Consider the following 16286-nt stretch of genomic DNA (forward strand, 5'->3'; position numbering starts at 1 on the left):
GTTAAGGCCAGAAAGAGCTATTTTGAAGATTTAGTTTGGTCTCTTGCGTACCACAGATCCCAGAATTTCACCTAGTTCCTCATCCAGAGGAAGAACTTATTCTTTCCTAGTGGGCAAGTGGACAATATTAAGCCCAGAGAAGTTGCCGTGTTAGTGGGTTTTTACCCATAAAAGCCCAAGACCTGGTAAATGTGTTTGTTTCCACAGGACTCCTTGTTATCTGTCTCTAATCTTGACCTGTCTCACCTGGCAACAACCGTAATCCAGCATCATTTTAGTTAGCTGGACAACCGCTTATCACGGGTGTGGCCAAGTTTTCTCATGGTCCCATAAAGTTTGTTTTCAGCCACCAGTCCTGGCTCTCAGTGTTCTAGGCTGTTATTTAGCTGCAATTTACCCCTAAATGTCTTCTAAGAGCCCAGTAAGCAGTGGAAGCGTTGGTAATGTGCCAGACAACTTTGACCTCCTGTAGTCCAGCAAATTCTCTCATCTGGTACCAGTTAGGTCCCGAGGGCGCCACACAGGAGAGGTTCAACCTGTATTAAGCCCAATAACTTGTAGATAAATCTTTTAGAAATATGCCCAGTTTTGATTTAAAAACTTATCCAGGTTGATGAGCAACAGCAATTAGTCCTCTCACTATTTGAGCCATTCAGCTCTAACCACTGCAGTAAACCCTCAAATTATGCAGGGGTTGTGTTCTTGCAACCGTTGCATAACTCAAGTTTTCGTGCAAGTTGAGGGGAGACTGGAAACTGACCCGCCCACCAGGGTGGGTCAGTATCCTGGCTCCCAAAAGGGCAGGGAGCTGGGAACCAGGGGGCAGCCTGGTTGCCCCATCCTCAGGGCTTCCAGAGTGGGGAAACTGACCAGGACAGCAGCCTTGGTCAGTTTCCTGTCTCCAGCCAGTGGAGAGGAGCCAGGAAACAGGGGCAGCCTGGCTCTCAGCTCCCCTCCACTCCTTGGAGCTAGAAAATTGAGCAGGGCTACTGCCCTGGTCAGTTTCCCAGCTCCGCAAGCAGAGCGGAGCCAGGAACCAGGCAGCTGCCTGGCTCCCAGCTCTCTGCCACTCCAGGAACCAGGAAACCACTCTTGTCAGGGACAGCAGTCGCTTTAACCTGAAACGTGCAACTTGGTTGTGCGTATCTCAAGGGTTTACTCTAATGGTAAAGACTTCACCAGCATTTAAAACACAGCAAGATATAGGGAAAGGGAGCTCGAAAGAGCTGCAGGAAAAAAAATTACAGGGACTTGAGAATGATATTGCTTGTTGCACCAGTGACTAACGCAGCCACTAAAAGTTTCAGGAAACAGAAACTTAACCTGATGCTATTTGCATCTAGCATTTGAACCACAGAAAGGCACTGAATGTACCAACCAGCAAGTGGCAGTGGCTCTGGCCCATTGTCCCACCCTAAGAGCATCCATCTTCAGGAATACTGATATCCAGGATCTAATTTGAATGCTGTATTCTGGAGCAAGGAGCCCCTCCAGTCGGGTGGGTGGGTGGGTGTGTGTGTGTGTGTGTGCACGCGCGCACGTGTGCGCACATAGCAAGGAGAGCTCTCCGGAGGGGGGGGGCGTGTGTGAGGGGGGCTGCCACAGTCTGGAAGTGCTTTCCATCATATACAGCACACAGCAGTGTTTCTTAAATTACTTTCTGTGGAACACTGGTGTTCTGTGAGCAACTTGTGGCGTGATGCAAGATTCAGACCCTTTTTTGTTATCATACGCTGATGGTACAGGTCGAACCTCTCTCATCAGGCACCCTCAGGACCTGACCGGTGTAGGACGAATTTGCCTGATCACGGGAGTTCAATACTGTCTAGCCCATTAGCAACACTTCCACTGCTTACTGGGCTCTAGAAGACATTTAGCGGTAGATTACAGCTAAACAACAGCACAGGACACTGAGAGCCAGGGCCGGTTGTTTGAAACAAATTTATGGGACCACAGGAAATGTGGGCACACCATAAGTGGTCATCTGGTTCCCTCAAATCAGGCTGGATTATGGCTATTGCTAAAAGAGATATTTCCGGATCAGAGAGGTTCAACCTGTACATATCTTCCAGCGTTAAAACCAGATACCATAGTACTTCTTCATTGCTAGGATACCTGATTAAATAACTTTCAGTTTGGTTTTTTTGGTTATGGAATCCTAGGGCTAGAAGGGACCTCAGGAGGTCATCTAGTCCAGCCCCCGGCCCAAAGCAGCACCAACCCCCACTAAGTCATCCCAGCCAGGACTCTGTCAAGCTGGGACAGAAAAACCTCGAGGGATGGAGATTCCACCACCTCTCTAGGCAACGCATTGCAGTGCGTCACCACCCACCTGGTGAAAGAGTTTTTCCTAATATCCAACCTACCCCTCTCCCTCTGCAACTTCAGACCATTGCTCCTTGTTCTGCCACCACTGAGAACAGTTTCTCTCCATCCTCCTTAAAGCTGTCAAACCACCCCTCAGACTTTTCTTCTGCGAACTAAACAAGCTCACATCTCTCAGCCTCTCCTCATAGGTCCTGGCCTGAGAGATTTGGGCTTGTTTAGTTTGCATAGGGCTCCAGCCCCTTAATGATTTTCACTGCCCTCTGCTGACTCTGCACCAGCACGCCCACAGCCTTTCTATACTGTGGGGGGGGCCCCAAAACTGGACGCAATATTCCAGCTGTGGCCTCACCAGTGCCGAACAGAGGGGAGGAACCACTTTTTGAGCTGCAGCTGCAGAAGCGCGGAGCAGGGGACACAGCTCTCCAGGGTTCGCCCTTTGGTTTCACGGCTCTGGGCTCCCCTGGCGGCTCCCTGCAGAGAGAGGACCGGCCCCTGCTCCCCTGTGCCAGCCCATTGCAGAGGAGGTGGCCCAGGGATCAGCCCCAGGTGAGGGTCTCTGCCCCGCCAAGACCGGGCCGGGGTGGTGCATTGCGCCCGCTCCCTCCCCAGAGCAGGTTGCACGGCTGGGGCTGGCCCAAGGCAAGGGGCGCGCCCGGCAGCTGTGCAGGAGCAGCTCCCGGCCCCCTAGCGCCCGGCCGCTGCTCGCACTCACCGCGTCCGCGGGCGCATCCCGCCCTGCATGGCGCAGCCCGCGGCAGCAGCGCCACCCCGGCTGGAAACCGAAAATAACTCCACCGGTGAGAAGGCGGCCGAGCCGCTTCCCAGAAACCATGTGATCCGCTCAGGCAGGGCAGGGCGGGGCCGGGGAGAGCTCGTCCCTCCCTTTACAGCGCCCTCCCCCCCGCACCTAAGGGACTCGGATCCGCCCCCCCGCAGCGGGCGGGTGCCAGTGAAGCCCTGTGCCCCAGGGAGGTTCCAAGTCCTCCCTTTAACCACAGTCCAATGGGGCGGGGGGGGCTGCTGCCCCTTTCCAGCCAGCCCCTCTCTTGCCCCCTCCTGGTGCTCTCAGGGGGTCACCCCCAGGGGGTGGGGAACCTGCAGGCAGCCCTTCCCCCAGCTCTGCAAAACTCTTCCCTGAGCAAGAGCCTGGCACCCAAAGCCCCCGGACCGACGCTGCAGAAGTGCTGGGCTGGCGGGTTGCCTGGGGAGCAGGTCTGGCTTGTCTTGGAAGGCCCTGCTCTTCTGATGGGGGTTTCTAAAGGTCCAGCCCTGCTAGGAGCTGGGGGGCAGGGCCCTACACACCTCTGGGCACCCAACCCCAGCCCAGAGTGGTGGGGCAGGGACGGGACCCTACCGTGGGACTAGCCCCATGCCCAAATATTTCAGACAATTGATTTTTTTCTCCCCCTCCCCAACATTTCATTTAGTGGAAACGGCAGATTTCACGGGGCAAACACGTTTTCCAGTGAAAGCTGGTCAGTGGTGAATAAAGCCCAGGGCAGGCACAGGACGTGGAGGTGGAACCCACCCACCTGGTGCGGTTGATGTAGTGGATCCTGGCAGGGGGGCTGGCCACACCGTAGCACTTACACCACTTACGGAGAGAAAGAATAAGTCTCTGCTGCAGCCTGAGACGAGAGCCAGCTGGCTTCCAGCTCAAGCGGGAGAGACCACACACTGAAGCTGTGTCTACACTAGAGAGATGTGTCGCCAAAGCTCACGGGACGGCCACACTAACCCTGTGTCCTATCAACAGAACGTGGCACTTTGGTGGACTGCCTCCTGGCTTGCCCCCCTCCCTCCCCGTGGCAGAACGCCTCTGTCACCAGAATCCATCGGCAAAAAAGCTGTGTAGATACTCCAGGAACCCTCTGTCGGCAGAAAAGGCTTCTAGGACACCAGGCAGCCCAATCTGCTGTGCTTCCGGTCGGCTGTTTTGTCCAGAGCGCGGCTAGGCAGGTGGCTGTGGTCTGTTGAGAGAGCGGATCTCTCTGCTGAACAGCTTTGCTGTCTGTCCACAAAAGTTTTGTTAGAAGAAATCTTCCAGTAGTAACTTCTGGTGACATCGCTGTAGCATAGACATAGCTCAAGTGTAACTGCCCAGGAGCAGACTGGAACCGGGGACCTCTGGAGCTTAGAGCAGGAGCTGCTGTAGTTTGAACTAAGCGCCACCTACCTCGCTGCTAAGGGTACAGCAGACACTCAGTCTTCCCCTCTGCAAGTGATCTAGGCACCACAACATGGGACAGTGATCCACACCCAGTAGATATCTGGGTTACATAAGCTCCGGCGGTCCCCAGTTTGGTTCTTTCTGCCTGTCGGCATTACAGAAGAACAGAGCCTTCCTCTTCCATGCACCTGCTGAGCCCGTCCTTTCATGCCTTTGTGTTCCCCAAGGATTTTACCTCCCTTCCGCATGGGGCTGGCCCCTTTCCTTCGGCCGGGTTGGAGAGGCTGGTGAGATCCCCAGCTGCGAGGCTCATCTGATTATCCATCCCCAGGGGCCAGCAACGGACACGGCAGGGCAGGAGAGCACGAAACCCCTTCCTCACAGGGTGTGGCAGGTGGTTGTTTGGTCTGGGAGCACCAGAAGGCATCCCAGGCGCTGAGCAGCAGAGGGCGAAGCCAGCTGCGCCGACACCAAGGGCCTTCCCTCCCCCACAGTAGCTATGAAAGACTCTACCCCCAGGGGAGAGCACCTCTCTCCCTCTCCTGTGTGGTCACACCTCTGATTCATTGCCCCACGTAAAGCAAATCCGAACTCTCGCTTGCCTGGCTATGGGCATGGCTCCTGAGACCGCCCTCTGGCGTATTCTGGGGGGAGGCAGCATGCAGCAAGCTGCTCAGAAGGCATTGTAAGGAGGCATGCTGGCTCCGGACACTTGGAAACACAGCTGGGGAGCCTGTTTGGCAAAGTAGGTTTATAAAAGTCCAGCTATGCTTGGAGCAGGAGCCCCAGCTGGGGACCCACCAACCTGCAGAGCTCTGCTGGCACTAGCAGGCCAGCAACTGGGTGCATTGGTGGTAGTGAGCGCGGCAGGAGGGGCAGGCACCTAATGTCTGTCTGGGATAAGATCCTGCCCCACCTGCAGCCACCCTATTTTGGGTGTGCAGTTGGATCTGAGCTAGCGTGGGTAGGTTTCCTCCAGCTGGGAACTGCACCCCGCTCCGCCTAAGTTTATGTCTACACTGCAGTTAGGCAAACAGTGTGAATGTGGTTTACGTAGGCACACCCTGGCCGGCTTTGACCGAGCTACCTTCAACCAGCAGCGCTGTTCTCTCCTGGCCCATCTCTGGGACGAGTCCTTGCGAAGCAGCTTAGCGTGCCTGCCAGAAATGGCAGAGGGAGATTTGCTCACAGACTGGGGCTTGGTCCGACAGAGGGATGGGGAGACGACCACACACTTAATCCTGCCCACTGTTGTTCAGGCCAACACAGTGAACATCGCCCCAGCCGCGCCGTGAAGTCCCTGGCACGGCCTTGTGGTTTTTGTGCCAACGCCAGAGATAAACAGAGGGTGATTTCTGGGATCCAGCCCTGGCAGCAAAGGGGGGGGGGCGTGGCTAGATTTCAGTGTGCGCCCTGCGCTACAGGAGCTGTCTAAAATATACAGACACACCAGTGAGAACTAGCAGGACCCTCCCACCGTGAGCAAGACTTCAGGGCTAGTTTTGTTCATTTAGCTGCCTGGAAGGAAGCCCAGTTCATCCAGGTGTTGCTGGTACAGTGGTGCACATAAGCTGCCTTCTCAGCAGATGACCTGGTTTGATTTCCTCCGTCCTCCTGCTCCCCTCCCACTGGGGCGACTGGCTTCGGCAGTCAAGCTAAGGGGGCTGGAATAGGCTCACAACTTGGAAGAGAGACCTCTAAGCCAGTGGGGTCCAAAAGAAATTTACTGCTTCCCCACCCCGCTCCCTGCGCAAACTGGGGGTTACTTGCTGGAGCCGCCAGGAGTGCATTGCCATGCCAGGGTGTCCAGCTCTCCGCAAAAAGCATAGTGGACACCATGGCTCTAAGCCAACCTAATTTCCTTCCAGGACAATATTTCAGCAGGTCCCTCTTCTCAGTGACTAATCCTGCAACTATTTCACGAAAACCACCTGGCTCCTCTGTGCTGCATCTCAAGAGCACCCTTCCACTGACCACCTCAGCAGGAGTTACTGACATTTCTGAAGTTGCCCCACAACTCAAGGCATTCCCTCTTCTGCAAATGGGGACACCAAGGAACACAGGTATGGGGTGACTCTCAAGCCCAGAGCTAGGGTGACCATATCTCCCTGTGCCAAATATGGGACAGGGAGATATGGGTTGGGCAGGGCAGCTCCTCCTTGCTCCACCCAGCCCTGGGAAGGAGAGGACAGCTGCTGGCGATCCCTGAGAGCCCCAGGGAAGCCTGCAGCTGCTGGTCCTCCCCTAGAACCCCGGAGAAGTGGCAGGGACATGGCAGCTTCCCACGCTCCCCCTCCTTCGCCGAGGTTTGGGGAAGTGACAGCTGCTGGCAGAAAAGGTCAGCAGGGGGATGGCTCCAATACAGAACATTTAGTCCCTTTTTAAAAATAAGTAGGGATGCCTTTTTGGCATCCCAGAGATGGGACCATCCCACCCAATATGGGAATGGTCACCCTACCCATAGCTGACCTGGGTGAAGAACCCAGGCCAGATAGCACCCAGTTTCATGCAGTAGCCACTAAACCCCAGGGGATTGCCACGGAAATAGGAAAGCATACGAACAGTAGCAGAAATGCAGCCTCATAGTACATAAACTGGTAGAGACCCTAATATTTGTCAGGGGTGGGGTCTCAAACTTCTTGGAGAAACCTCGTTTTAATATGCTTTCTTGCAATGGGCTAATTCTGATCTATATTTATTGTGATAATAACCATATGATTATTGGAATTGCATTTAGTATTTGTTCTTCCTCACGACGGGGCAGGTGAATCCCACACTAGGCTGGAAGGGGTTAACATCACATTATGGGTGGAGAAAGTCCCACCCCTCAGCCCTGCTGAGCATGTGCAAGGTGCGGGGCCAGGATAAAAGAAAGCAGATTGGCTCAGTTGGGGAGGGATGCTGGGAAGAAAGGAAGGTGAAGGTACCTGCTGAGAATTAGCTGCCGACCCGCCCCCAGGAGGAGCTGGGGACCCACAGGACCAGATTACACTTCCACTGCTGATGGAGCACCAGGGAGTGGTCACCACTAAAGAACCGTGAGACACTGAGGCTTCAGGGACTGTCTCAGGAATGAGGGTGGCAGGGAGCAAGCGAGGGTGGGTGAGCGAGTGGTACCTGCCTCTCAGGTGAGCTTGATTTGTTTCGGTGGGATTCCCCCCGCAGTCAGTGGTGGCCACTGACAGGGCCCAGAATCTGAAAACCATACTTGTGCTGCTAGCCCCTGACTCTAGCTATTAGGCTGCATTACCAGGTGCTGAAGGGCTGCTCTGCTGATGTGGTGCTATTAGGCCACTCTGCTCTGGGGTCAGTACCTTTGCCCTAGACCAGGGGTCTGCAACCTGTGGCTCTGGAGCCACATGTGGGTGGCTCTTTATGGAGTCATTTGTGGCTCCCACTACTATAACCGCAAAGTTAAAAGAAACCCTCCTGTTTATTTTTGATAAACAGTGAATGCCTAAAAGCCCAACAATGAACTAATATCTAAATAGCAAGCAATGTGTGATCTCAAAACGGTGGATAACTCCCCCCATAATAAGTGCAGTGCATTGTGGAATACGATACTGTTTCTGTGTTTTGATCGTGTTCTAATAAAGTCTTGATTTTGCAAAGGAAAAGGGAGCTTGTGGCATTCCTGCTGGGAAGGGCAACACACATTTTAAGAGAGAAGATGGAAATTCAATGTGAAGTAAAATTGGCATCATTAAAGTGAGTTGGGGAGTGAAAGTCAGGAAGACAGTGGTACAAACACCCACAAAGTGCAAGGAAATAGAATATGCAAAAGTTTGTGAACGGCCTGCAGTAAACATGTGTCACATCACAAATCATTGTGCGTGCACTGTTCTTAAAATCGGGGTTACAAAAAGGACGGTTCTTAAAGACCGTCTAGTACTCTCATGCATTGCGGCTCTTGAATGACTGAGTTCTTACCAAATTCCAAACAAAAGGCCCTTCTTGCTATTTTGGTTATCAACCCCAGCCCCAATATTCCAGCTACGAACTGTGTAGCAAGGGACAACACCTGTCATCTCATGCCCCAGGATGGGAAGCCTCTAGACAAGTGTCCGTTACTTCAATTGCCATATTATACTGCAAAGTCATATCCAACTTGCTGATACTAATATAACTCCTAGGTATTTCAGTATTTGTGCTTCTAGAGTTACTGTCTGGAAATTTAAGCAAGTCTGAGCTCATCCTCAACAGTAGATTGATCTGATCAGGGTCAGTCTTCTGGGGTTCAACATCACGTGTTTAGTAGAGACAAGTGAAATTGAATTATCTGGGATCAGCAGTCTACCCGGTACTCCTCAGTAGCCAGAGAAATAAGGGAGGTCAGTGGGAGAGCTTCTTCCATCGACCTCCTTCTGTGAGGACAACCAGAGAAGCTGATTGTAGATAAGTGGATTCTAGCTCCGCAATTGCCATAGCAAGAATTGTGCATCCACAATTGACTTTCCTGTCTAGTGTAGACTTGGCCTAAGGCTTGCCAGTATCACCACGCTACGCCCTTTGATATGACTGGCAGCTAGAAGGAGCCTGGAACTAGCACAATAAAATGCTGCATGTCTATGCAAGACTCATCAACCAGGATGAAAATGGGTGCATTAAATTCTTCACTGGGCCTGACATTAGATTGTTCTAAGAACCTGATCCAAACCCACAAAGTTAGCTGTTCACGTTCATGAACACAGAAATTACCAAAGCCTCTTAAAATAACCAGAGATTTCTTTGGCTATGGACTTCAGCATCCATGTTTATCAAAGAGAGAGGTTCATAAAAGCCAGAGTATTTCTTGCTAAAATCAGTTTCACTTTCAATGGCTAGGATAGAGAGAAACTGCCAAAAAAGTCACTTGCATGCCTTCTACATTCCATTCCAACACTCCTTTCAGAAGGGATTCTTTCTATAATATTTTCTTAAGAAAATCTACAAGCAAATGATGTGGGAAGCCAAAGTCCAGCTGTATAATTAGGTATCCCTAGAGAAAGAGAGAGCAATTATGTTAGCTCACACCGCAATTACAAGACCCCAGTGCTCTGTGCGCAGAAGTGGAAATTTACTTACGGCTTTTGTGATGATCTCAGGGTTTTTAATTTCAAAGAGATCGAGACCTTTGCTGTTCATCAGTGAAGTTAAAGCTGGCTCGATCCCTGTGAAAGCAATAAAAACATCCAGTTAGACATCCACCAGCAGTGGTTTGCCAGTCTCTCGACAATAAACACGATCAATGACCTGACCTCGCAGACTGAATAGTAGAAGGGTACATCAACGCTACCTGGGACATCGACTGGTCAGGGTGGATCATCCAGGGTTCAATTTTGCGCACCTAGTGGGGCCACACGAAATCAAACTATCAGGAGTCAACAGTCAACCTCTGTACTCCTTGATCTCGTGAGGAATAAGGGAGGTCAATGAGACAGCTTCCCCTGTTCACCTCCCTCAATGAGGACGGCCAGATGAGTCGATCGTAGATATGGCGATTCCAGCTACACAGTTGCTGTAGCGAGACTTGTGTATCTATGATCAGCTTTAAGGTCTAGTGTAGACCTGACCTAGGATCCCATGAATTTTGGGCTAGCAAATGTCCCTGAATTCCCGTTTCCAAAATGCTGCTGCTTTTAAGCACCAACATTTGTACACCTTGTTCTTCTTTTCACAAAGGCCACATTGCACATGGAAGACGGTTTTTCATCCTGGGGAAAAGGAAAGTGGACCCTACATAGGTAGGTACAGATTTGCACACTTTTAAAACACACATACGCACCACGGAGCTTTTGATGTACTGGAAAATGTGAACAAAGGAAACACACCAGGGTACGATTTTGTTAATGGGTCTGGTGCTAGTGCATCATGAATCAAGGATGTACCAAGTTTGCCAATGATGTGACTTTTTTCACACCTCTCTACTGGCCACCTTGTTCTTCTTTAATCATTTTAATGCTGCCTCAGATACCATACCAAGTACTGCCCCATGTACATGGCACATTGTCATTAGATGGAAGATTTTCCAAAGACACTAAAGCCAAGCCTACATTAGACCTGACAGTCATGCTAGATATACAATTCCAGCTATGGCAATTGTGTTGCTGGAACTGATATATCTACAATCTCTACAAACTTTTCTGTTGCTCCTCCCTCACTCCTCGTGAGAATGAGGAGTATGGGGTCAGCTGTCGATCCCTGAAAGTTTGATTTTGTGTGTCCCTGGGTCAATCTCCCAGTAAGTACAGACATATCCTAAGGGAGATGACAGCACCTACTACGATGGCCTATAGGAAGGGCATTCCCATGGTGCATCACTTCTCTGCACCAAGAGGAGAAACCAGGTTGCATCACAACCAATACAATCCCATGTGGGAGCCTAATTTACAGAGAAAAACGGGAGGAGAAAACACCAAACTACAACTCCCACACAGCATTTCAGAGTCAAAATATTGCAATTTTTGATTTTTTCCACAAAAAGTCAACATCTTCCATGGAAAACAACTCATTTCTGAACGGCAACTCTGGAGCCATTAGAAACAACTTGCAGCCACTTCAAACAGCTGTTCATAAACAGAACTGAACTGAAGTTACGGGCCCGGCCTGAAGTTTCTTCAGAAGATCAACTCACTTGAAATCACTTCTGGGATTCCAGCAACTGAGATGATTGTCTGCAGGAAGTGCCTTAGAGATCTGTCATCCTGAAAATCAAATACATTGACAAAAAAAAGTGGTAACTGTGGAGATCTAGAATGAACCCTGAGAAGAGGTTGGGAAAGTACCCCAAAAGTTACTTGAGTAAAAATGCAGCCGCTTTCACTTCTGGATACATGTGTATGTACTTTTACTCAAGTAGTTTTCCAGAAAGACAATGGTGACTTGAACTTAAGTACATTCCACCACCCCCCACCCAAAAAAAAAAAAAAAAAAGCAGCTGTACTTTCCACCTCTGGCCCGAGTTAGCAAATGGTTTTCCCTGGAGCTGAAATGCTCTCTACTTACCCCAGCTCTCTTCACAGCACATTTAAAAGATTTAGGCTCTATCCTGTAGCAAAATATTAACCAAAAAAAGGATAAAGTCAATGAAAAGGCCTTCTTTCCTTGTAGCTTTAACAGGCAAGATAAGAATAATCACAGAGACATAGCCGTGTTAGTTTGTACTCCAACAAAACACAGCCGTATAAATGTAGCACTTAAACGGCTAACAAAATGACTTATTCGGTGATGAGCTTTCGTGGAACAGACCCACTTCACCGGATCAATTTTATTTCCAGTACAGACTGACATTTATAAGTACAAAGTGTATTGGAAATGAAACTGATCTGATGAAGTAGGTCTATCCCACGAAAGCTCCTCACCGAATAAATCATTCTGTTAATCTTGAAAGTGCTACATTTCTGCTGCTTAGGCAAGATAAGAGCCACCTTGTGGCTTTCACAGGCAATGGACAAGATGCCCTGATACCTACACAGAGTCAGCAAGATGCAGAACGAGTTTCTTTTCTACATATGCAGACTGGATTGTGACTGTGACTTCCTGTGAAGAAAAACAGACAGACCGTGTAGCTGTTTGGCTTCGTTATCAGATTGCTTGGAGGAAGAAAATCATCGTTCCTTTTTACCAGTTCAGCATGTAAAATCCTGTTGCATTCCCAGTTACTAGTCACTCTGGAATTGCAGCTTTATGATTTAATTAGTGAGATCTGTGCCTAACAATCATTAATAAGTGTATGTCTTCACTGCCCAGATGATCGACCACCTGCCGTGAGGACAGCTAGATAAGTTGATTGTACGTAAGTCAATTCTGGCTACACAATAGCTGTATCTGGAACTGTGTATCTACAGTCGAGGTTAAGGTCTTGTGTAGACCTGACTTAAGTCTGTATTATATGGGCTGGCACATAGCACAGACCAATCCATCAAAGTCCCATTTCTGCATGCACTGGGCTCTGGTGTACCTCTGAAAAGTCAATGAATTGCTCCCAGAGATGTGTACGGTCACTGACATCAGCATAAACATAAGGAACTATCAGCTCTACTAAATACTTCTCACAGGACTCTCTAGAAATCACATCATGTTCCACGTTTGTACATGTAGATGGGGAAGCAGGAATGCCCAAGCTGTATTGACGAGTGAGGACAAACACATGTTAATTCCAACGCCAGGTCTACACTAGACCTAAAAGTTGATTATAGATACAGAATTCTAGGTACGGCCATGGCGGAGCTCAAATTGACTTATCTATGATTGACTTACCTGGCTGTCCTCACAGAGGGAGATTGACAGGAGAAACTCTCCCATCAACCTCCCTTATTCCTTGTGAGATTGAGGCGTGCAGGGGTCGACTGCCGACCCCTGGTAATTCGATTTTGCGTGTCCCCACTGAGACGTGAAATTGAGCCCCGGAAGATCGACCCAGTCTTCCAGGTAATGAAGACATACCCTAAGAGACAGAGGGAATGAGGGGGTAGGGGTGAGGGCATGAAATTAACAACTTCAGATTGCTACTTATTTACTCCTCCAGCAGTCATTAGCTTTTCCATGAGGCTGATCACCCGCCCCTTGGTTTCAGATGTATTAAGATTAATGCATATGATTTCAGACATCAAGTTGAAGCTTATGGTAGTTGCTTTGTACACTTGAGGGCAGTAGAAACGTGTTCTGGAGAGAAAAATGTAATATACATGGAGGAAAATAGTGTCTTGCAGAAATGTCCCTTTAAAATAAAACATTGTCCCGTATTTTTCATACTATTTTCCCTTATTTCCATGCAAAAACATCCCCATATTTTCATGGGCCCTTATTGCCCAGCAAAAACGGTCACCCCTCGATACAATGTGAATGTAACGATCTGACTTCAAGGCTACTCATGTTTTTGTTGTTGAGCACCAACAGTATTCTAGATGCAATACAGAGCCTAGAGCAGTGGTGGCCAGCCTGGGGCTGGCTCTGGAGGTGCATGTGGTTCTTCAGAAGTTAATATGTGTCTCCTCACATAGGTGCCACCTCTGGGGCTGGAACTACAGGCACCATCTTTCCAATGTGCTTGGGGTGCTTGCTGGTCAACTCCCAGCTTTGCTCCAGGCCCTGCCCTCACTCCACCCCTTATGGTCTATGTCTGTGGTGTCCAACACACTAGCCACTGTCCACATGTGGCTGGCTGAGGTTGGCTAGTTGGTTTGAACAACAAATATATAGTGGCTACTGCGTCAGAACTAGTTGGACACCACTGGTGCAGGTGGTGCTTGGACTTGCCATGAGTGCAGAGGACTGGACTTGATGACATCGCAAGATTCCTTCCAGTTCTATGATTCTGTAATTCCCCAAGTTCCGCCCCTTCCTGCCACCACCTCTGAGCCGGCCACATCTTCTCTCCTCCCTCCTCCTCTAGAGCCTCCTGCAAGCTGTGACACAGCTGATCACAGTGGGGAGAGGGTACAGAGGGGGAGAGGGAAGCGCTGATCGGCAGGAGGTGGGAGCTGATGGGGCTGCTGACATTACTGTGGCTCTCTGGCAATGTAGTCAGGTAAATTCTGGCTCTTTCTCATGTTCGGGTTGGCCACCCCCTGCCTAGATTGAGACCTGGTCCCTGCCCCAAGGAGTTTGCAGCTTAGGTTACCTGAATAAGAAACTGACCTTCTCGGAGTATAACAGCACAGTGGGCTCTGCTCCTTGGGATAAAACACTGAGCTCCACAGCAACAGACGACTTCACAATAGTCCCTTCAGGCTGGAGGGTAATTTGAGGAGGAGTGAGACTCCAGACCTTGGCCAGCAAGTTGTCATAAGACGTGCCTTGAAAAACCTGTAGGACGCACAGGGCACTGGATGAGGACGGCGTGCTCAAGACTTTTCTTAGGCATATGGTACTTGGTTTCTTAATTTATGATGAACGTCCGACACACGACAACCCCCTTATAGTTGCGGGTTCTTCTAGCACACACACACCAGTTGGGACACTGAGGAACTACGCAGGGATGGGGGTTGGCGAAATCCACTATGTCAGCTCAAGGCCGAAGAAGCCTCTGCATAGGGCGACCATCCGTCCCATTTTTTTCCGTGACAGTCCTGTATTTCAGGTGTCAGGGAGAGCCCGTGTGCAGGCAGCAGCAGGGGCTGTGCCATAGGACAAGGCAGAGTATGTTGGGGGTCAGGGGTTGTAGTGTGTATCCCCCACAGTCCTTTTTGCTGCCCCTCCAAACAGGGAGACCCACGCCCAGGCAGGGCTTCCAGCCCCATTCTCGGCTCCCTGTGGCTGTGGGGAGCTGGGAGATGCACTCGCGGGGCTGCAACCCTCTTCCCGGTGCCTCGTGGTGTGAGGCAGCCAGCGAGTATCCCGGGTGGTAGCTCCCACAGGGCAAACACCCCAGGAGCTTGGGAGCACTGCTGCATTATGAAAGCCCCAGTTGCCAGCAGCACAGGGCAGCCAGGGAGCTCCCTGCAGCAGGGAGGCAGCCAGTTCCCAGCACCGTACAGTGGGGAACAGCGGGGGTGCCCTTCGGTGTGGGGCTGCTGTGGAGGACCCCTCCTCCGCTCCTCCGTGGGGCAGCAGCCCCATTGCTTGGGGTAGCCCCCCACTTCTCTGCCAGGCTACATTCCTGGTGCCCCATGGCTGGGCAGCTGTCCCGCAGCCAGGAGGGCCCCCCACAGGCTGCAGCCTTCATCCCCGGGGTCCCCTGCCCCCAGTGGGAAGCTGCAGCCCCTAAGCCCAGGGGACATAGGCAGTCCCTGTCCAGTCCCCCACTGTGGGGCAACAGCTGGGAGTTGTATGGCTTAACCCTACATTCCCCATGTGGAGGAAAAGCCTCTGGAGCCCATGGGGCAGAGTCAGGGCCAGATTAATGCCCCCCCATGGGCCTGGAGCCTCAACATTTATGTGGGCCTTTGAGGGGGACTATGGGGCCTGGCACAGGACTGCGAGGCCGGCCCCGCTGCAGAGCAGTAGCCATTGACTGTAAATATCTATTTGTCATTGCTTTACCAATTAGTTGTAAAAATGTGGTATGTCTTTCAATGGGTGCTCAGTACACAACGTTGTTTTGAACGTTTGTACAGCGTAGGTCTGATTGATTTCCATGGGACTCGCTGAAGCCCGAGCAATTTTATGGGGTGTCCTGTATTTGGCATAGGGAAATAGGGTCACCCTACCTCTGCATCCCTTGCCACCACTATCTCTGAGAAGGACCCAACATCCTGCCTCGTGGCAAGTCAACCCCGTAGCAGTTCCCTTAGGCGGGAGCTTACCTAGTGTGTTTTGCCCTAGTTTTTTGGGCCCAATTCAACACGATGATGTTGACCTTCAGTTAGGTCATTGCCTTCCAGCTCAGGAAGGGAATTCCTTCTGTGTTTCTTTTAATAGAATATAAAGTAGCAAAGTGAATAAACAGCAGTTAGCTCTGAACCAGCCCCCGCCCCTGATTTACCTCTTGCACAAGCCCTTGGTACGCCTCCGTGTCTTCCATTTCAAACATCTCCTTAAATTAACAACGACATCATGAGTTGGCTTGAGCCAGTTATTGGTCCCCCAGTATAGGAAGGATGTGAATGTGCTCGAGCAGGTTCAGAGGAGGGCAACAAAAATTACCAAGGGGCTGGAGCACATGACCTCTGAGGAGAGGCTGAGGGACTTGGGCTTATTTAGTTTGCAGAAGAGAAGAGTGAGGGGTGATTTAACAGCAGCCTTCAGCTTCCTGAAGGGGAGCTCTAAAGAGGATGGAGAGAAACTGTTCTCAGTGGTGACAGATGGCAGAACAAGGACCAATGGTCTGAAGTTACAGAAGGAGAGGAGTAGGTTGGACATTAGGAAA

General features: G+C 50.7%; 1 protein-coding gene across 1 annotated transcript in view; it reads right to left on the bottom strand.

The window, feature by feature from the left end:
• Positions 1 to 8939: 8939 nt before the first annotated feature.
• CETP (cholesteryl ester transfer protein) overlaps positions 8940 to 16286 on the bottom strand; it is a 32812-nt gene continuing 25465 nt past the window's right edge. The window contains exons 10-16 of the mRNA XM_075008749.1: positions 15903 to 15953; positions 14117 to 14284; positions 11949 to 12016; positions 11483 to 11525; positions 11112 to 11181; positions 9563 to 9648; positions 8940 to 9476 (exon numbers count right to left, since the gene is read on the bottom strand). Of these exons, the coding sequence (XP_074864850.1) occupies positions 9402 to 9476; positions 9563 to 9648; positions 11112 to 11181; positions 11483 to 11525; positions 11949 to 12016; positions 14117 to 14284; positions 15903 to 15953 (561 nt within the window). The 3' untranslated portion in view covers positions 8940 to 9401. The remainder of the gene's footprint in view (positions 9477 to 9562; positions 9649 to 11111; positions 11182 to 11482; positions 11526 to 11948; positions 12017 to 14116; positions 14285 to 15902; positions 15954 to 16286) is intronic.

Source organism: Carettochelys insculpta, chromosome 14, assembly GCF_033958435.1.
Source record: "Carettochelys insculpta isolate YL-2023 chromosome 14, ASM3395843v1, whole genome shotgun sequence".
In the NCBI taxonomy this organism is placed as follows: domain Eukaryota; kingdom Metazoa; phylum Chordata; order Testudines; family Carettochelyidae; genus Carettochelys; species Carettochelys insculpta.